Raw genomic sequence first — 22,647 nt, forward strand, 5'->3', positions numbered from 1 at the left:
ATGGTTTCTCGCACAGGTACAGGCGGTGCTGGTGCTCTGGGGCCTGCTGTGTCTTATGCATGGTCTTACTTCGCCAGGGAGGAAGAGTCTAGAAAGGGGGGCTTCAGCGATGGAGCTGGGGTGGGCAGAGGCGTCAGATCCACGCACCTCACAGCACTGCTCTTTCTCTAGGACCCACGATGTCTGCCCTGTTTCTGCTCTGCTGTGTGGGAAGCTGGCTGAGCTCCCACACGTCTCCTATCCGTTCTCTACAATCAAACGAAGAAAAGCATATAGTCGAGGAATTAGGGTTCTTGTCGAAGATACTTTTGGAAAACTTCGTAAGTACCCTAAAGATTTCTTTTCCAATTTCTCAAAAACGCCCTCCATTGCCCCCAAGAAGAAGCTAGTCTATCCAGACCTGAAGTTAGGGCTGTGGATATGCAGGAAGGGACAGGAGACAACTAGACAGGCCAAGGTGGCATTTTTTTTTTTTGAGACAGAGTCTCACTATGTCACCCTCGGTAGAGTGCCATGGCGTCACAGCTCACAGCAACCTCCAACTCCTGGGCTTAAGCGATTCTCTTGCCTGAGCCTCCCAAGTAGCTGGGACTATAGGTGCCCACCACAACATCCAGCTATTTTTTGGTTACAATTGTCATTGTTGTTTAGCTGGCCCAGGCCAGGTTCAAACCCGCCACCCTTGGTGCATATGCTACAGCCACCGAGCCTCCAGATGGCATCTTTATAAATATAAAGATGCACTCACGAAGCCGCCTGTAGCTCAGTGAGTAGGGCACCAGTCACATACACTGAAGCTGGTGGGTTTGAGCCCAGCCTGGGCCTGCTGAACAACAATGACAACCGCAACCAAAAAAAATAGCTGGGCATTGTGGTGGGTGCCTGTAGTCTCAGCTACTTGGGAGGTCAAAGCAAGAGAACAGCTTAAACCCAAGAGTTGGAAGTTGCTGTGAGCTGTAACGCCACAGTCTCTATTGAGAGTGACATGAGACTCTGTCTCAAAAAAATGCACTCACAAAGGGGTCAAATCAAAGGTTAGCCCGAATGTGCTCTGATTCCCCTCCTCACTACTCTACCCCCAGCACTTAATAGTAGATTTCAGAAGGTTGTGCAGTCCTCAGCTTGATGGGGCAGAGGAGGCAGGACAGAGCAGTGGCTATCAGCATGGGCTTCGGAACTGCACCACACCCGGGCTAGGATGCAGGGTCTGCTCCTCCACCTTGGGATAGCTCTATAAACCAGCTGAAAGGGGACCAATGATGGTCATAGCCGCATAGGGTTGTCACACTGATTAGATAATGTAGGAAGCAGGTGGGTCGCAGAGGAAGCACTGAGCATTAGCTGTTAGGATTTCTAGTTGTATTACAAATCTAATGCTCCCCATTTCTTCTCCTTGTTCTACAGAGGAAGGGAGAAAAGAAGCTGTCAACATCCCCAAATTACACACTACCATGTTTCATCCCCAATGCCCAACCACCAAACAACATCAACATCTCAGCCGTTCAGACATATCTCAGGAGGATCAGACCATTGAGCGATAACACAACTACTACTGGTGAAATCATAGAACATCTCGACAAACTCGCATTTCAAAATGCTCCAGAAACAAACATTTCTATGCCTGAAGCTGCCTTTGAAAAAAAACGCTTCATCTTGACTATCTTACAACAGTTTGTGGAGTGCGTAGATCTTGTACTTAAGTCCTTTAACTCTGAAGCCCAACAGGCCACCTAGACCTATTCCTTTTGGAATGGCAGGAACTTATGAAGCCTTAAAAAAATGACTGACAGCTACAGGTGAGAACTCTGCTGTGATTCATTAAGTACATTTTTCCAGTGAATAATCCCAATGAACCCTCAGATGGACCATTATCAGGAGGGTTGAGATTGACATTTATGAATTAACATGAAAATGATTATTATCGTTAATAGTCTTGGTATTTATGGAATGTTTTTCTTCTTCAGTCTTAAACCTTACTGTCACCATCTCCTTGTGAGGGAAGGTGGTGGCAGCTTTGTTAATTTATTGATATTTATTGTACTGAGTTATTAATGCTCCTTGGAGGAGCCCATGGAATCTATTTAATAAATTATATTGGGCTTTTTTTTCTCATCGTCTGTTTTGGATTTTGTGAGAGGGTTGAAACTGGTGAGTAGGGATCCAGGCTGGATGGAGTTGCATCATGGAGAAGGGTGTGCTCTAGAAGTGGGGATCACTTCCGCCACTGCCATTCCCCTCACTGGGCAGACTTCGTAACAAATAGTGACCCAGCAATCACTGTGCTGAGCATTTACTTTATGCCAGGTCATGTAAGTACGATCACTGTCCTCTTTTAACAGGTGGGGAAACTGAGGCAGGAAGCTATTTAGTCGCTGGCTGATGGCCACACAGCTGTTCAGGGGTAGAACCCAGACTCTAGCTTGCTTATCGTCACTCTTTCCACCCTTTGTCTTTCCCTGGGCAGTGACTGGGTCTTAGAGGCATCTGGTGACAAGTGTGGCACAGAGCAGGCTCCCTTGCAGGAGTCCCCACTGGATTTTCAGGGCCCTCAGAGATGACTTCATCTTTCCAGGTCCAAACATTTTGTCATCTGAATAAGGGCTGAGTCCAAAGTTGTTAAAGGTTCTTAGAAAACACTGGACTAATGGTTCTCAAAGACTGGCCTCCAGACCAGAACCAGCACTTGGCTATGTTTTAGAAAGGCAAATCCTTGCTCTCCCCACCCCACCGGCCTACTGAAGTGGACAGTCTATGAGAAAAATCAGCAGCGTGTGTTTTAATGAACCCTCCTGGGATTCGGATATACTCTTGAGCCTAAGAACCACTGATATTGAGTGAACTGAACCTTCATCTTCATCATTTCTTTGGGGAAACTCAGGACCCAAAAGTGTGATTTGCACAAGTCCACCTGTAAGGGGGGGGTGCAGTTAGGATTCTGAGACATCAGTCTTACAATTCTCATTCTTACTTCTGTGGGTCCTTCTACCCCTAGTCCCACACCAGGCTTTTTGGCCCCAAATATCCTCATCTCCAATGACATTGTTATGGTGATCCTCCCAAAAACGCCCACTGTGGAGGACATCTATCTTTTTTAACTGTCCTATATCAGAACATCTTTACTATCATTGAAAAAATTATCCCAGGCTTGGCACCTGTAGCTCAGCGGCCAGGGCGCCAGCCACATACACCACAGTTGGCAGGTTCGAACCCACCCCAGGCCTGCCAAACAACAATGACAACTACAACAACAACAAAAAAAAAATAGCTGGGTGTTATGGTGGGTGCCTGTAGTACCAGCTACTTGGGAGGCAAAGGCAAGAGAATCTGTGTCAAAAAAAAAAAGAAAGAAAAGAAAAATAAAAATTATCCCAAACCGAGAAATAAGGCAGTAGCATGACCATATGTTTTTTTAAAGAATAAATATCCACAAGTCCATCATGGTAGAAATAAATAGTTCACTATATAAATAAATTGGGGAGGGGACAAATGTTCCTTACAGAATTCTAATTAATAAACAATAAATATAAGAGAAATTACGGAAACAGAACATCATCATTAGAATATCACAGCAATAACTGTCTTGAGCAAGATCCACAGAATGCTAAAATTAGTGAGTGAAACTTTAAGGAGAAACAGGAAATCTGCACAGCCTCAAAGTCTCTTCCCCAAAATATTTATGAATCACGGTGGTGGTATTAACATGTGTCCACAAATTCTTTGATATTCCTCCCTCCAAGAGGTGGAGCTTACTCTCCTTCCCTGGAAGGTAGGCTGGGGTTGGTGACTCCCTTCTAAAGAGCAGAGCACAGGAGAAAAAACTGCAAAGTGATGGGGACAGCCATGACAACATCATCTCTGGCCAGCGATCCAGGTGGACATCACCCACCATGTCCGTTATCATGCACTTGTTGTGACACAATTAGATGGCACCTCCCTTGCCTCTCTATGGTTTTCTTCCCCCAAATCCACCATCCCAGTCTCAACAGGAGACTGCCAGCCCACACTGAGGGTCATATTCACAATCCGCTGCCCAGCATGCTTCAAGATGTCAAGGCAAGACTGAGAAACTGTCCAGATTGCAGCCTAAGGAGATGCAAGGACTAAATGCAATGTGAGCACCAAAATTGAATCTTGGACCAGAAAACGAACATTAGTGTAAAAATTGATAAAAATCCAAGTTAGGCTGATAGTTTAATTATCAATATTGTACCAGTGTTAATTGCTTGTTTTTGATAAATGTGCTGTGGTTACACAAGATGTTATCACTTAGGAGAAGTTGGGTGGAAACTCTCTGTACTATCTACAACTTTCCTACAAATCTAAAATTATAAAATAAAACATTTTAAAATAAAAACAAAAAGTATAAAATTTCAAAATAAAATACTAAAGGCTCCAGCGCCCGTAGCTCAGTGGTTAGGGCACCAGCCACATACACCTAGGATGGGCAGGTTCAAACCCAGCCCAGACCAGCTAAATAACAAGGAAAACTGCAACAACAACAAAAATAGCTGGGCATTGTAGTGGTTGTCTGTAGTCCCAGTCACTTGGGAGGCTGAGGCAAGAGAATTGCTTAAGCCCAAGAGTTTGAGGTTGCTGTGAGCTTTGACACCATAGCACTCTACCAAGGGTGACATAGTGAGACTCAGTCTTAATAAAATAAAATACTTAAAAAAATTTTAGTTCCTGGCCAGGCACAGTGACTCATGCCTGTAATCCTAGCACTTTGGGAGGCTGAGGCAGGTGGATTACTTGAGCTCAGGAGTTTGAGACCAGCCTGAGCAAAAGAGAGACCCTGTCTTTAAAAAACAGCCAAGTGTTGTGGTGGGCACCTGTAGTCCCAGCTACTCGGGAAGCTGAGGCAAGAGGATCATTGGAGCCCAAGAGTTTGAGGTTGTTGTGAGCTATGATGCCACAGCACTCTACCTAGGGTAACAAAGTGAGACTTGGTCTCAAAAAAATATTTTTTTTAGTCCCTCATTCTCACTGGCCACATTTTTATGACTTGGTCCAGTGCATAATTATAGCTCACTGCAGCCTCAAATTCCTGGGCTCAAATAATCCTCTTACCTTGGCCTCCTGAGTAGCTGGGACTACAGATGCCCCACCACTATGCCCAGCTACTAACCATGTTTCAAGTGCTTAATAGCACAATGACCAGTGGGTACCATTTTGGACAGCGAAGATATGGAGCACACCTATTACCACAGCATGTTCCATCAAACAGTCCTGCTCTTCAAGAATGGAACTTACGGGCAGCACCTGTGGCTCAGTGAGTAGGGCGCCAGCCCCATATACCGAGGGTGGTGGGTTCAAACCCAGCCCCGGCCAAACTGCAACCAAAAAATAGCCGGGCGTTGTGGCGGGCGCCTGTAGTCCCAGCTGCTCGGGAGGCTGAGGCAAGACAATTACATAAGCCCAAGAGCTGGAAGTTGCTGTGAGCCGTGTGATGCCACGGCACTCTACCGAGGGCAGTAAAGTGAGACTCTGTCTCTACAAAAAAAAAAAAAAAAAGAATGGAACTTACTGTTTGACATATTATGTGGTATTATCAAGTAGGTCCCAAGGTCTCTGAACTTAGAGAAAATGGATAAAATGGACAAAAGATTTCTAACAAGTAGAGAAGATAATTCTAAAGGTTATGTTTGTATTGACTGCAGGTGTTGGCCAGTTGAACTGTTTGATTCCAGCATCCAGTTCCTCCACTGACAGGAGAAAGACAGATGAGACGGATCCTAGTTTCTCACTCCTCCTTTGAATCAGCCATGTTGTGCTGACTCCCTCAATAATGACTAAAATAAAACCTTGAGCCATGCCCATGCTGTATGAGGGTTATGTTTTGATAGTTTGAGAATCATATTTGGAGTGCAGTGGAGACCGTGGCTGCCCAGCTGCCCTTGCACTAGGGTGTGGGCATGTGACTGCAGCCGTACCATCAGACTGGGGACCGGGAGCAGGTGACATGAAGCAGCAGGGACGGTGTTGAGTGAATCATTGCAGGGAGTGGGGGCAACAGCAGCAAGATTCAGTCTCTGGAGCAGCGGAGGCTGCCTAGTGCCCCCACTTGGACAGGTCCCCCATAAGCAAGAGGCGACTCTATGAGCGACCTGTTACCTTTAGTAAATTCCCACTGTGCTGCAATCAGCGGAGGCATCCGTGACCAGTGCTCAAGTGATGGGCTCACACAGGATTTTCTGCAGACCTGGTCCAGCCTCAGATTTTCTCTTTTATCACTGAAATCCCACAGGTCTGGAGATGACTCAGCTGCTGACTGGGGGCTCTGCTGTGCTCTTCTGACTAAAACCACCTCATTGCTCTTACAGGGAGTGAAAACCTTCTGAAGTTTCAGATTTCTCCTCACCCACTCCCAGCCCTTCCATCTGTAGCATCTCGGAGGAAGATGCGCACCTGCTAACCAGACCCAGCTGCTGTGCGGTGGGTGAAGCGCCCTAGACTCTGCCTCGGAGTACAGGGCCAGCCTCATGGGCCTGTGACCTGTGCAGTCACCAAGCCCTGAGCTCACACGGGCCCAGAGCATACGTTAATGCTCTGCTGTCATCACTGTCTTGAAATTCTCACTGATTTTTAAACAAAGTATATAGTTGGTTCTGTTGGGGTGTTTGAGTAAAATGCAGATTCCTGGATTTTATGCCCAGAGATTCTGATTTAGTGAGTCTGGGCTCAGGAATCAGCACTTTTAACAGACTTATTGACATAATTTACATACCATCAAGTTCATCTGTTTAAAGTGTACTATTTCAGGCCGGGCGCGGTGGCTCATGTCTATAATCCTAGCACTCTGGGAGGCCGAGGTGGATGGATTGCTTGAACTTAGAGTTCGAGACCAGACTGAGCAAAAGCGAAATCTCCATCTTTAAAAATAGCATTGTGGCGGGCATCTGTAGTCCCAGCAACTTGGGAGGCTGAGGCAAGAGGATCGCTTGAGCGTAAGACTTGAAGTTGCTGTGAGCTACTATGCCACAGCAGTCAACCCCAGGGCAACTGAGTGAGACTCTGTCTAAGAAAAATAAAGTGTACAATTTCATCTTTGTTTGTTTTGAGATACAGTCTCACTTTGTCACCCTCAGCAGAGTGCCATGGTGTCAGAGCTCACAGTAATTCCTCAAACTCTTGGGCTTAAGTGATTCTCTTGCCTCAGCCTCCTAAGTGGCTGGGACTACAGGTGCCCACCATAATGTCCAGCTTCTTCCTTTTTTTTTTTTAGAGACGGGGTCTCACTCTGTCTCAGGCTGTTCTCGAACCTATGAGCTCACGCAATCCATCCACCTCAGCCTCCCAAGTACTGGGATTACACCGTGCCTGGCATGAAATTTTCAGAAAAACAGTTGTGTCACCATCACCACTATCTAATTCCAGAACATTTTTATCATCCCCAAAGGAAACTCTGTACTCATTATCCAGCTCCTCCCTTGCTCCCCACCCTCAACCCTGGTAACCACTAAACAATTCTCTGCATCTACAGATTTGCCTATTCTGACCCTTTCATATAAATGGAATCACACGACAGGGGGCCTTCTGTGGCTGGCTTCTTTCACTTAGCGTATTTTCAAGATTCATCTAAGTATCAATACCCTACTCCTTTTACTCTCTTTACAAGCTGCTGTGGCCTGATACAGGTGGTTCGGTGACATTTGCCTGGATGTCTAGTTTCTCTACAGGTTCTCAGAAACGAGAAAAATTTGGAGGGGAGAAAGGGAAGCAGATCAGAGGCAGAAATTCATCTCTATATCCAGATCACTTACCACAGCGTTATGCAAGAGAAAAAAAAAAAAACTTAATTCATATTTGCCTTTCCTGACAGCAACAGCATAGGACAGAGCCAACCACAGGCCATAAGTGTGATAAATCCTAAGTTATCTGGAACTTAACTAAAAAGCTTCCTAAATAACTAGAATTTCTTTTGGTGTTAATCTGCCAAAACCTAGAAAAAGACAAAAAGACACCGAACAATTCCCAGGGCATATCTTGTGATCAAAATGGTCCAAACTAATAATGTTTAAATATCAAGTTCCCACTCTGGGAGGCTGATTGCTTGAGCTCAGGAGTTTAAGACCAGTCTGAGCAGGATCAAGCCCCCTTCTCTAAAAAAATAGCCAGGCGTTGTGGCAGGTGCCTGTATTGCCAGCTACTGGGGAGGCTGAATCAAGAAGATCACTTGAGGGCGGCACCTGTGGCTCAGTCGATGGGGCGCTGGCCCCATATACTGAGGGTGGTGGGTTCAAACCCGGCCCCGGCTGAACTGCAACCAAAAAATAGCTGGGCGTTGTGGCGGGCGCCTGTAGTCCCAGCTACTCGGGAGGCTGAGGCAAGAGACTTGCTTAAGCCCAGGAGTTGGAGGTTGCTGTGAGCTATGTAATGCCATGGCACTCTACCGAGGGCCATAAAGTGAGACTCTGTCTCTACAAAAAAAAAAAAAAAGATCACTTGAGCCCAAGAGTTTGAGATTGCTGTGAGCTATGACGCCCGGGCACTCAACCAGGGGCAACAAAGTATGACTCTGTCTCAAAAATAAATAAATAAATAAATAATAAAATAAAATAAATCAGTTCCCACTAACTGATAGGGGAAAATAAAATAAGACAAATAATCAAGGATCAGAGAGAAGTCAAAAGTATTATGAGCTTAAACTTGCCAAATTTATAAGAAAAGAGCAGGGAAGAGCTGTAAGAACAAAAGTTTAAACATTTATCATTTTCTTATTCTGGAGAATTAAGAGATGTGGGGGGAAAAAAAGAAAATAGAGGAGGCCATCAGATAATGATAGAAAGATTGAGACAAGGGGAGAGAAGAAAGGGGAAAGTAAGCATGTAAAACAAGAAACCAAATAGCCAGTAAACGTGAAACTGGGCTTAACCTCATAAGTAACCAAAAAGGCAAATAATACCCGGGAGTTTTACATGACTGTTACACCAGCAGAGGTTTTTTACAAATGTTAAGGCTGAAGACAACAGGCCTAGTGAGGAGCTTGTAATCCTAGCACTCTGGGAGGCTGAGGCTGAGGCTGATAGATCCCTTGAGTTCAGGAGTTCAAGACCACCCTGAGCAAGAGCAAGAGCCCGTCTCTGCTAAAAATAGAAAAACCAGTTGGGAATGGTGGTTGGCACCTGTAGTCCCAGCTACTTGAGAGGCTGAGGAAAAAGGATCACTTGAACCCAAGAGTTGGAGGTTGCTGTGAGTATGATGCCACTACACTCTAACCAGGGGTGACAGAGTGAGATTCTGTCTGAAAAAAAAAAAAAAATATATATATATATATATATATAAAGTTTTTTAAAATGGCTGAAGACAAGAAAGGCCTATTCAGCCACATCTGGAAATATGTATCACAGTCTAAAAATATATATATATATATATATATATAAAGTTTTTTAAAATGGCTGAAGACAAGAAAGGCCTATTCAGCCACATCTGGAAATATGTATCACAGTCTTACAAAAGGATTATATCCCTCACCCAGCCACCCTCTCCTGGTATTCTATCCTAACATAATTTCCTAAGCAGATATCACAGATATGGACAAGATATACACACTTACACGCTCATAACAGCATTAAGGGTAACATCAAAACCAGACAAGCAAACAGAAGTGGAAGCTGCCTGTGTTAGTCCAGGTCCTGGGAAGCAGAGACTGAGATGGGATTCTCAGTCAGACATTTATCAACCTCAAAGCCTGGGAGGGAAATGGGGGAGCAGGAGGAGGGAGGAGGCGAGGGAGCTTACTGACCACAGCGGAGTCTGACGCTCTGTGAAGGGAAGGCTGGAGGCAGTGTTTCAGAGTCTGTGCTCTCCCAGGACTGTCCGGAGGGCTGTGGAGAAATCATCAAGCCACAGTCACTCATCGGAGGAGCCATGTCTCCCAGCCTCACCACTCTGCCGCACAGTCATTAGCTGGGAAAAGCAGTAGGATGTGATGCCTCTTGAAGACCGGATGCTGGACTTCAGAGCACGGCAGCTGGGGCCTCAGTCAACGATACTTCCCAAAGAAGCACATTTTCACAGCCACTGTACAGCCCAAATTACTAAAAATAAGGCAATGACTAAACAAACCATGGTGTCTCTCTATGCAAGGACATTATGTGGCCAATCGAAATCATTTTCTCTGCTGGGCACCACGAGTCACGCCTGTTATCCGAGCACTGTGGGAGGCCAAGGTGGGTAGATTGCCCTGAGCTCACATGTTCGAGACCAGCCTGAGCAAGAACAAGACACCATCTCTAAAAAAGACAGACGTTGTGATGGGCGCCTGTACTCTCAGCTACTTGGGAGGCTGAGGCTAGAGAATCACTGGAACCCAAGAGTTGGAGGTTGCTGTGAGCTATGATGCTACAGCACTCTACCAAGGGTGACAAAGTAAGAAACTCTGTCTCAAAAAAAAAAAAATCATTTTCTCAAAGTATATTTAATGGCATGGTAAGATGCTCCTACTATGCTAATTTATAAAAGCAGGTTATGATGATCTCCCTAATTGAGTTAAAAAATTTGTGTCTATATCTAGTTTACATATGGATAGAGAGCAACATTGCAAAAAGCATCTTTGGGCAGGATGATAATTTTATCTACATATATGTTTTCAGAGACAGGGTCACCCGGGCCCAAACATAGTTCACTGCAGCCTCAAACTCCTGGACTCAAGTGATTGTCCTGCTTCAGCCTCCTGAGAAGCTGGGACTACAGGTATGCATCACCATGCCCAGCTAATTTTTTTAAAAATTTCATAACGATCGGCTCGGCGCCTGTAGCTCAAGTGGCTAAGGTGCCAGCCACATACACCAGAGATGGCAGGTTCAAATTCAGCCCAGGCCGCCAAACAACAATGATAACTACAACCAAAAAATAGCAAGGTGTTGTGGTGGGCACCTATAGTCCCAGCTACTTGGGAAGCTAAGGCAAGAGAATCTCTTAAGCCCAGGAGTTGCAGAGGTTGCTGTGAGCTGTGATGCCATGGCACTCTATCCAGGGCAACATCTTGAGGCTCTGTCTCAAAAAAAAGAAAAAAATTCATAAAGATGGGGGTCTTGCTATGTTGTCCAGGCTGGTCTTGAACTCCTGGCCTCAAGTGATCCCCCCATCTCAGCCTCCCAGGGTGCTGGGATTATAGGCACCAGTCACCATGCCCACGCTATATTTTTATGTATTTTCCAAATTTTCTAAAATTAGTATTATTTTAGAAACCAATAAATAACATGATTTTAAATTTTAAAAAGTGGCAGCTGGAGGAAAAAAGATGAGAAATGGAGAGGTCTTGAAGGGTGTTCATGGTAAGGGTGAAATATTCAGCCGCACCCCCAGGGTTTTTCCCACAGCAGTGGGTCCGTGACGTTTGTGTTCCTTCTCACTGATCTCTGCAGTGAGGCTGGAGTCTGCTGTTCACAACTCTACATGTGGTCTTCAGATCTCCCCACTGAATGGCAAAGCAGCCCATCAAAGTGACTCCCTGTATACCAATTTCTCGGTAAAATCCATGGAGTATTACTTCTTTCAGCCCTGTTATACACTATCTAAAACTACAGTAGAATGAGAAAGAATATTCAGGATGACAATTCTGAGTCTCAGGATCCCAATTTTAGTAATTTACTATTCGATGGCTCCAGAAACATTTCCCTCAGCATTAGTGTTAAGGGCAGATATTCTTGAGTTTCAGTTTCTGGTCCTCTACTTACTGTATGTGATGTAACCTCAGAAAACTTACTTCATCTCTTTAAAACATACCATTTAGCGGTTGTGTGTGTGTATTCACAGAGTTGTGCAACTACCCTATCTTATTCCAGGACATTTCTATCACCCGTTAGCATTCACTACCCACGTGCTTCCAATCTCAGTAGCCCTAGGCCTCCACTGAAGTGCTCTGCCTCCATGGATTTGACTACTCTGAAATTTCATATAAACCGAATCACACAGTATTTGCTCTTTTGTCTGGCTTCTTTCACTTAGCATAAGTTCACGTGTGTTGGAGCACGTGTCAGAGTTCCATGTCTTTTTGTGTCTGAATTCCATTCTAGTGTATGGATGTATCACATTTGGTTTATCCATTCATCTTTATCAGTTTCAGGAAATGGGTTGTTTCCACATTTGCTGTGAATAATGCTTTGATGGAAATTTTATACAAGTATCAGTTTGAGTCCCAGTTTTCCTTTCTTATGGGTATATGCCCTGGAGTGGAACTGCTGGGTCACACAGTAATTGTTTTTGTTTTTGTTTTTTTGAGACAGTCTCAAACTGTCGCCCTGGGTAGAGAATGCTGTGGCATAATAGCTCACAGCAACCTCCAATTCAGTCTCAAGCGATCCTCTTGCCTCAGTTTTTCTATTTTTAGTAGAGACAGGGGTCTCACTTTTGCTCAGGCTGGTCTCAAACTCGTGAGTTCAAGCAATCCGCCTGCCTCGGCCTTCCAAAGTGCTAGGATTACAGGCATGAGCCACCACTCCTGGCAACTATGCTTAACTTTTGTAAGAACTGCCTGTTTTTCATTTTTCATTCCCGCCGGCCATGTATTATGCAAGGGCTCCATTATTTCTGTATCCTCACCAACACTTCTCATTGTCCAATTTTTTATTTATTTTTAAATTATAACCATCCCTGTAGATGTAGTTTGTCATTTCCCTAATGCCTAACTAATGATGTGGAATATCTTTTCTTGGGCTTCTTGACCATTTGTAGCTCTTCTTTGGTCTCTATTCAAATTCTTTGGTCATTAAAACTATTTATTTATTTATGTAGACAGAGTCTCACTATATCGTCCTTGATAGAGCACTGTGGCATCACAGCTCACAGCAACCTCAAACTCTTGAGCTTAAGTGATTCTCCCAAGCAACTGGGACCATAGCCACAATGCCCGGCTATTTTTTTTTGTTGTTGTAGTTGTCATTGTTGTTTAGCAGGCTGGGGCCAGGTTCGAACCAGCCAGCCCAGGTGTATGTGGCTGGCGCCCAATCAATGAGCTATGAGTGCCAAGCCTATTTATTTTAGAAACAGAGGCTCTCTCTGTTGCCCTGGGTAGAGTGCTATGGTGTCAGCCTACCTCACAGCAACCTCAAACTCCTGGGTTCAACTGATCCTTCTGCCTTAGCCCTCTCAAGTAGCTGGAACTACGGGTGCCTGCCACCACACCCAATTAATTTTTTCTAATTTTAGTAGAAACTGATCTCACTCTTGCTCAGGTGGGTCTTGAACTCCTGAGCTCAAATTATACTTCCAACTCGGCCTCCCAAAGTGCTAGGATTACAGGCGGGAGCCACTTCACTGGGCCAACAAACAAAGTTTTTAATCTTGATGAAGTGTAATTTATTTTTTCTTTGGTTGTTTGTGCTTTGATGTCATATCCAAAAAACTGGCTACCCACTCGAAGGTCATGAAGATTTACACCTATTTTCTCTAAGTCCCAACACTAAAAGATTTCTTTCCCTATAGTCTTGGCACTTGTTAAAAATCATTTGACAGTAGATTTATAAATCTATTTCTAGACTTGCAATTCTATTCCATTAATTTGTAAGTCTTTACTAACTTCAGTATCACTCTGTCTTGATTACTGTAGATTTACAGTAAGTCTTAAAATTGGGAAGTGAGATTTCGTCCTTGTTCTTCTTTTTCAATATTGTTTTGGTTATTTTGGATCACTTGTTTTGCCATACTTCAGGGCTGGCTTGTTCATTTCTGCAAAAAAGGCCATTGGATTTTTTTTTTTTTTTTTGAGACATAGTCTCACTCTGTCACCCTGGGTAGAGTGCTATGGTGTCATCATAGCTTACAACAACCTCAAACTCTTGGGCTTGAACAATCCTCTTGCCTCAGCCTCCCAAGTAGCTGGAACTACAGGCACCTGCCACCACGCCCTGCTAGTTTTTCTATTTTTAGTAGAGACAGGGTCTCGCTCTTGTTCAAGCTGGTCTCCAACTTCTGAGCTCAAGCAATCCTCCCGCCTTGACCTCCCAGAGTGCTGGGATTACAAGCGTGAGCCACTGAGCCTGGACTAGGCCATTGGAATTTTGAAGGAGATTATTGAATCTGTAGATCATTTTGGGAGTATTGCCATCTTAGCAATATTAAGTCTTCCAAACTAGGAACACAAGATGTCTTTCCACTTATTTAGGTCTTCTTTTATTTCTTTCAACATTCTTTTATTGAGATGAATTTAAGGTAACACAAATGAACCATCTTAAAGTGCAAAAGTGCAAAATTCAGTGGCATTTAGTATGTTCACAATGTTCTGTAACCACTACCCACATTAGGTTCCAAAACATTGTCATTATGCCAAAAGGTGACTCCATACCCGTTAAGCAGTCACTCTTCACTCTCCCCAGCCCCCGGCAATCACCCATCTGCTTTCTGTCTCTACAGATTTATCTATTCCAGATATTTCATTTATATGAAACCATACAATACGTGAAACAAAACGGTCTTGAGGCACATTCGCATTGTAGCAAGTCTCAGTACTTCACTCATTTTTATGGGGCAACATTCCTCAGCGATGTTGTGTAACTGCAGTGTTTTCCACTTCCTTGGTTAAATTTATCTCTAAGTATTCTATTCTCTTTGATGTCATTGTACATGGAATCGTTTTCTTAATTTCATTTTTGGGTTGTTTACTGCTAGCATATGGAAATACAGATGATTTTGGTCTACCGATCCCGTGTCCTACAGCTTTGCAGAGCTCATCCTCCAGCTCCGAGTGAGAGTGTGTGCACTCCTGTGAGCCCATGAGCCCACCCTGTAGGGCTCCCTGTACACAGCACCATGTCATCTGCACGCAGAGCCAGTTAGACTTCTTCGCTTCCACTCTGAAGGCCTCGTATTGCTATGGCTTGCCGAATTGCCCTAACCAGAACCTATGGAAAAATACTGACTATTAACAATATTGAAGTGGAAAGAGCAGACTTCCACTTCTTGTTCTTGGTCTTGAGGGAATGGAGTTTTCACCATTCAACATGATATTAGCTGCGGACTTGTCATAGACGCTATTCATCAGGTTAGAGATAATCTTTTACCCCTTGTTTGCTGAGTGTTTTTATGATGAAAGGTAAACGTCAGGTTTCTCATGTGTGAAATGAGGATAATGACCCCAGACATAGACTGTCTTTTGAGGATAAAAATGGGATAATGTAAAAATATCTAGCATGGGGGCTGCTGTGTCAGCTACAACCCTTTTGAGGACAGCTGGCCTCTGTCGTGGGGCACATCCAGGACTGCAGTTGAGATCAGCACTTGGCGGTGGTGATGCTGGGAAGTTATGTAACCCTCTAAGCCTCAATCTCCTTATCTCTGATGGGGGTTACAACAGCACCTCTGCACAGGGCGTTCATCACCTCGGCAGGCAGTGAGTGGTGGATGTGATTTAAATCATGAGCTTGCTAAGTGCCCAGGAGACAGAAGCTGCTTGCTATGGTAGATGAGTGATAAAATAAGACATGTCCTTGTCCTTAGGATGAAGTGATAATGTGAATGTGATACTGAGAGTTATATTCTACCTGACATTAATAACAGAAATGGAGCATCACGGTAGTTCTAAGTACAAAGCGGGTGGGCAGGCCACTAGGAGGAGAAAGCCCCAGGTCTTACCCTGGGAATGAAATGGTGCCAAAGGCCCAGAGGGAAGAAGTGTGGGGTGTGGCTGAGTGGTTACAGGGAGGTCCTCTCACTGGGCTGTGGAATTGGGAGGTGAATGTTGAGCCGAGGACTTTAGAAGGGAGGTAAGATACAGCGTTCCTGCTAAGGGCAGGAGAGGAGGGAGGCAGCATTTCGATGGGTATCGGGAAGCAGAAGCTGAGATGACCCAAATCTGCATGCACAGCATGGGATGGGACCAGAGTCAGTGACAATTTGGAGCAAGAATTCACAGCAGAAGATTTGCCATTTGAGAAGGGGAGGGCACTACTTCGAGGAAAGAAAACTCAGAACTGCCCCCAGGGTGTTACAGAGGGGAATCATCTTAGTGCAGCCTTAATAAGAATGGAGGCATTTGGCAAAGAAGGAGGAATAAAGATAAAGAATAACAAAAGTGGGGGGGGGCCTTGGTGTGTGTCACACTTTCTGGGGGCAAGACATGATTGCAAGAGGGACTTTACCTAACAATTGCAATCAGTGTAACCTGGCTTATTGTACCCTCAATGAATCCCCAACAATAAAGAAAAAAAAAAAAGAATAACAAAAGTGGTAAACTCTATAGGTGCTGAACATAAACCCTGCACATTTAATTCCCGCAAGAATCCATGGGGCAGGTGTGATTATTATCCACAATATATAGACAAAGATTTCCAGGCACAGACAGTTGTTCCAGGCAGTTGAGTCTGGAGCCAGATCCCACAGGGCCAGCGCCTCATGATGAGGAAGCCCTGTGAAATTTAAGCAGGGAAGGCCACCATCTGTCTCAAGCATTGGTAAAAACCCATTCTAGCTATGCAGAAAAGGGACTGAAGAGGAGCCAGAGGTGAAACACAGACATTAAAGTTGTCCAGACAAGAGGATTATTGTGATGGCTCTGGGATGGGGAGAAGTGGCTGGATTTGTGAGGACAGATGGCTCTCAACTTACAATGGGGCCAAGTCCCCATAAACCTATTGTTAGTTGAAAATATCATTATGTTGAGAATATATTTAATACACCTAACCTGCCAAGGGAACAGCCTAACCTCCCTCAAACATGCTGAGAATACTTATGTGTGCCTATGGTTGAGCAAAATATCTGGCAACATGGCACACTGCAGTGTCGGTCACCCTTGTGATTATGTGGTTGGCTGGGAGCTGGAGTTAGTTGCCCAGCATCACAAAGAGGTTTTGTGTCACATGCCACTAGCCTGGGAAAAGATCGTAATTCAAAAAAACATTTTAATTTTTGGAGACAGGGTTTCCGGAGTGCAGTGATGAGGTCATAGCTCACAACAACCTCAAATTCCTGGCTCAAACAAGCCTCCTGTCTCAGCCTCCCAGAGTGGTAGGATAACAGGTATGAGCCACTATGCCTGGCCCATAACTCAAAACCTGAAGTTTCTACTAAACATGTGTTGCTTTTTATCATCTTGAAGTTGAAAGATCCCGAGTCAGGGACCATTTTGGAGGCTGAATGTGGGAAGTGAGGGAAAACAAGAGTCAAAGATGGCACTTGAGCTTTCGGCTTTAGCTAATAGGTCGCTGGCAATGTCATTCATCAGGATGCAGAGAATTTTCAGGTGAGTTAAGTTCTGGAGAGAGAGACTGAAAGTGAGGTTGGTTAGAAGCAGAGAGATTTGAGAAAGAGGAGGAAAAGGGAGAGACTGAAGAGATAACGGACAAGAAAGAGCCCCAGGGGAGTGGGAAGAGACAAAGGGGGAGTAGAGTCTAGGAAAATCTGTGACACGGGATGGTAGATTGGGCAAATGTCTCTTTGTGAGCTCTTCCCTAAAAGTTTTAGTATGGAAGGGTCCTTCCTCCTGCTCTCCCAATCCCGCCTTTACCTGGCTAACTGCTGGTCCTGTTGCTTCCTGGCTTCCCTCCTGTCACAGGGCGCTCCCTGGCTGTCCCTCCAGGACTGGCTAACGCAGCACTCTGTGTATGTTCCTAAGCCTAGTTCAAATTCAGCCTTCAGTACCTGCACTTTGGTCAAAGGAGAGAACAGAAGCAAAAAAGAGAACTTGGGTAAATGCATGGCAAGTGTTAGAGGAAGCAGGGACAGACGCTGGGGAAGTGTGAGAAGTGTGTCTCAGGGGAGGTCAGTGATAGTCCCCAGTGGGACTGGGGATTCAGGAGGCACCAACTGGTTGGCGTCAGGGGTTGGGGCAGGAGCAAAAATCACTCAGACTAGATTAACAGATTAAGTGATTTACTGTACTTACCCTTTAAGGCAGGAAAGTAGACTCTTATCTGAAAAAGCTTTTCCCCTGTCTAAACATGGGTTTTCCAGCTAATGATTCTGTGAAATAGAAAATCTGATCAATAAGAAGGCCCTATTCCCCCAGGTCTATAATTGACTGCGACTTTGTAGCATTTCACAAAGCCTTTGGGAACTTTTTTTTTTTTTTCAGACAGAGCCTCAAGCTGTCACCCTGGGTAGAGTGCTGTGGCGTCACAGCTCACAGCAACCTCCAACTCCTGGGCTCAAGCAATTCTCCTGCCTCTGCCTCCCAAGTAGCTAGGACTACAGGCACCCGCCACAACACCTGGCTATTTTTTGGTTGCAGCGGTCAATTTTTTTTTTTTGGTATGTAGCAAAATTCTTTATTCCAAGTTTTAGTTTTATACTCTTCCAGTCACGTACACACCTAATCTATTATCTATTAGTTTCATCATCTTATCTTCTTTTTTACATATCTGTAATTTAACTTCAAAGGAAATATTTATCATATCGATGCAATCACTTGTGTAGTAAATCTCTTCCTCTAAACAGTGACTAGTTTCCAAGCAGGTCACAAAGACAAAAGTAGCCATAGGGGAACAGAGTTGATAGAAGAATACCTTCAAGCATTCACTCAGGTTACTCAGTATGAAGTAATGACTGTGTCCTTTTCTCGGGCAGAGCACCTATAGACCTCTGACAATATGTTGTTAACATATGTCAACCCTCCGGCCCGTATCTCTGAGGAAGGGCATCATGCCCTTGGATCTCAGGCTTCACAGGGTATACAGCTTCAGAGGAAGGCCTAAGGAATTTTCCAACTCCAAAAAAACCTAACTCTGTGAGTAACCCATTGGGGGTCCAGGTCTCTTTAAGCCTCTGGAAAAAAAGCAAGTCATTTTAAACTCACACTGAATTTACTTTGTGTGCTTGATGTAGGATAAGTTTATTTCTAAGTATTATCCTACACAGGTGCTGGGGCCTCAGCGGGGCATTGCTCGGTCGGTTCAGAAACGCGTGTGCGTGTGAGTGGGCGCAGCCCGTGGCTCAAGGAGTAGGGCACCGGCCCCATATTATACCGTGGGTGTTGGTTCAAGCCCAGCCCCCGCCAGAACTGGAAAACAAACAAACAAACCAACCAAAAAATTTTAGGGAACTCAACTCAGTGAGCTGAAGCGATCCGCCCACCTAGACCTCCCAAAGTGCTGCAATTACAGGCCTGAGCCACCTCAGGTGGTTGCAGCGGTCATTGTTGTTTGGCGGACCTGGGCTGGATTCGAACCCGCCAGCTCAGGTGTATGTGGCTGGCACCTTAGCCACTTGAGCCGCAGGTGCTAAGCCGCCTTGGGAACTTTCAAATGACTAACATTGCAGGTATATGTGAAATTCTGGAAATGCTTATTACAAAGCACATTTAACAGATAAAATTCAGGTGGGGTCTGGGATTTGCCTCAGCACAGTGGCGCAAGGCATAAAAGTCAAGAACTAAGCCCTGAGGTGACCATTGATAAAAAGGATGGGTGTGCAGCTTCCTCGAATCATTCTCTGCTTCTGTGTGTACTTGAGATTTCCTGAATAGGTAAAAAGCACTTTGTTAAACTTTTTAGAACAAGTGCAATCATGCACTCTACACAAGTCTAAATTCAGATTTTTTTTTTTTTTTTTTTTTTTGAGACAGAGTCTCACTCTGTCACCCTGGGTAGAATGACATGACATCATCATAGCTTGTAGTAACCTCAGTCTCTTGGGCTCAAGGATCCTCCTGCCTCAGCCTCCCAAGTAGCTGGGACCACAGGTGCCTGCCACAATGCTCAGCTAGTTTTCTGTTTTTAGTAGAGAAAGGGTCTCTCTTGCTCAGAATGGTCTCTAACTCCTGAGCGCAAGCAATCTACCCACCTTGGCTTCCCAAAGTGCTAGCATTACAGGTGTGAGCCAACACACCTGGCCATCATTTTTTTTTTTTAAGAGATTAAAATCTTACTCCATTGTCTGGGCTGGAGTGCAGTGGCCCAATCGTAGCTCACTATAAGCTCAAACTCCTGGGCTTGGGTGACCTCAGCCACCCAAGTGGCTGAGACTGTGGTTACACACAATCTGTAATTGGCCCGGCTAACAGTTTTAAATTTTTTGATGATGGAGTCTAGTTATGTTGCTCAGGCTTGTCTTGAACTCCTGGCCTCAAGTGGTCTTTCTGCCTTGGCTTCCCAAACCCCTGGCATTACAGGCATAAACCACTGCCCTGAACTGCTCTTTACATCTTTTGGGATTCTATACAAACACGGAACTAGGCCCCAAACATTAGGAAGAACAGATACTTGGCTGGATGTAATGGCCCATAACACTCTAGGAGGCTGAGGTGGGTGGACTACCTGAGCTCAGGAGTTCAAGACCAGCCTGAGCAAGAGTGAGGCTCTAAGAAAAGAAAAAATAAGCTGAGTGTGGTAGTGGGCTCCTGTAGCTACTCAGGAGGCTGAGGCAAGAGGATTGTTCAAATCCAGGATGAGGTTGCCGTGAGCTATGACACCACAGCACTCAACCAAAAGGTGACAGAATGAGGCTCTGTCTTAACTCCTCCCTCCCCCCACAAAAAACCCCAGATACCTCTCACTGTGGTCAGTGACAACCAAGTTCTTTCTAGTCTGGAGCAGTCAGTGCACCACTCACCTCTTTATGCCTGTTGTCAAGGCCCAGCATCTTGCTCTGTGTCATAAAGACTATTTTTTTCCTTGGCAAGGCTGCAGCCTGTGTATTAACCCACTGCACTGTAAGTCAAAATATCCAGATCTGAGCAGTGTTGTTTGGAGGAAAGGGCAGCAGCATTGCACAGTGCTAGTTCTTCTTGTTGGGTCACCTGGTCCAGATACCAGGAGCCAGGTGGGACAGTGACAGACACAGGAAAATGGTGTGGAAAAGCGAAAAGCTTCTAAATTAAAGAGAGATGATCAAAACCTTCTCGGCACCTGAACAAAGGGACAGCTCTACTAATCAATGTTCTGTTTTCCATCTATGGTACTGGGTCAGCAGGTAGCAGGAAGACCATAGCATCCAGGAGCCACTACTATGGTTTGAAACTTTTTTCAGAGCTGGGCCAGTATTGGCCGTACTGAGGATAACCACACTTGCTAAGCACAGTGCTCTATGGGGTCCTGAATGTTTTAACATACAAGATTTTAAGCAAACCTATGAAGTTTGCAACACCCATGATGGATAAGGCTGCAAGAGGCTTCTATCAGCATCAGTTAACTCTTGTCTGGGCAAGCCTTGGTGATGTTGGGTGTTTGCCATCAGCCTTTGAGTGGAGGGCTCTCTTCAGGACCATGGTCTTTCTGGATAGACCCACAGAATCCCCCTCCCCCCTTGGGCTTCCCTGCCCCCAGCCCCCACCCCATGCCTCCCTCCCAGGCTAGAAGCTGCATGCCCACCGGGGCATTGGTTTGCTCTGACTTCATTTCCCCATCTCGTCCATAGCTCAACGGGGATAGCATTTAAGGCCACACATCACAGGCTTTTCAAAAAATAAGGTTTCTTTATTGTCTTGGCTGCAAATATAGTTATAAAAATGCATTGTAGTGTTGAATACAGCTGGTGGAAACATGCTTCTTGAGAGCAGAGCATCAGAGGGCCTTGCTCAGGGCAATGCAGGCCAGATCACTCTTCTCTGGCTTTGTTTCTCAGACTATTGTGGGAGTGTGGGGGTGTGGTGACTGTCTCTTCCAAGGAGAACTGACACAACCACCGAAGCTCACAAAAAAGGGAAAATAGCCATTTACACAATAAACTGAAACCTGAAAAAGGAATAGAACGTGGTGTTTCAGCTGTGGCATTACAAAACCAGCAAATGAACCCACTTTCCCTTCATGGGCCACGTGAGAAAGATGGGGATGGCAAAACAGGAGGGTGCAGAGGAGCTCTGAAGCAAGAAACATGGCCTGAAGCAGAGGTCAAGGCTGAACTGCTCTTGCCTTATAACTACAGGATGTAAACTCTACAGAAAAGTACAAAACTTCAGCATCTTCCAACCCTCCACTATCTCAACTTTCGAGATAGTTGTTAAGAAAACTGGAAGAGAATTCTTCAAATGAGCTACCAAGGTTAAGATTGCAGAACCAAAAGTTTGATGGGGAGATAAGAGGTGAATTTTGCTACATAATTAGAAATTTCACAAAAATAAAATTCCATGAAGTAAACACACACATACACACAGGCTTGTGCAAGTGCGCACACACAAAAGTCAACATTCAGTATGAAAAGTTCCCTTTTTTCAACAAAGGTTGACTTTCTCGAGCCCCAGCAAGGGCTCACGAGGTGGCGAGCCAGGAAGGCCGAGTCTTAGCATGAAAATCCAGTGGCTGATCTGTCCTCAATCACCCTGAGGCCAGCCCTGGTAGAGGCACAGGGGTGGGTGTGTTCTAATTATTTTTCCCAAGCTTCCCATGTCCCCATAGAGTGCCCCTCAGATCACAAAACCCTCCCAAACTGATCCTGGCCAAGCTGTCTACTAAATGGTACAAAAAACAACTGTTGAGATTCAAAGCTCTTTAACTTCCTGGACAGGCATGGTGGCTCACACCTATAATCCTAGCACTTCAGGAGGCTGAGGCAAGAGACACGCTGGAGACCAAGGGTTTCAGACCAGCCTGGGCAATACAGTGAGATCCCATGTCTAAAAAAAAATTTTGTTTTAATTAGCCAGGTGTGATGGCACATGCCTGTAGTCCCAGCTACTCAGGAAGCTGAAGTGAATCACTCAAGCCCAGTTCAAGGTTACTGTGAGTTATGATTGCAACACTGTACTCCAGCCTGGGTGACAGTCTCTGTTTAAAAAAAAAA

At 45.0% G+C, this 22,647-nt stretch overlaps 1 protein-coding gene across 1 annotated transcript; it reads left to right on the forward strand.

Annotated features, from left to right (window-relative positions):
- Positions 1–1,734, forward strand: IL31 (interleukin 31). The gene is made up of 3 exons (XM_053589369.1): positions 1–16; positions 172–320; positions 1,405–1,734. Exons 1-3 carry the CDS (start codon positions 1–3, stop codon positions 1,732–1,734), a joined length of 495 nt encoding a protein of 164 aa, XP_053445344.1.
- The last annotated feature ends 20,913 nt before the right edge of the window (positions 1,735–22,647 follow it).

Source organism: Nycticebus coucang, chromosome 4 (genome assembly GCF_027406575.1).
Source record: "Nycticebus coucang isolate mNycCou1 chromosome 4, mNycCou1.pri, whole genome shotgun sequence".
In the NCBI taxonomy this organism is placed as follows: domain Eukaryota; kingdom Metazoa; phylum Chordata; class Mammalia; order Primates; family Lorisidae; genus Nycticebus; species Nycticebus coucang.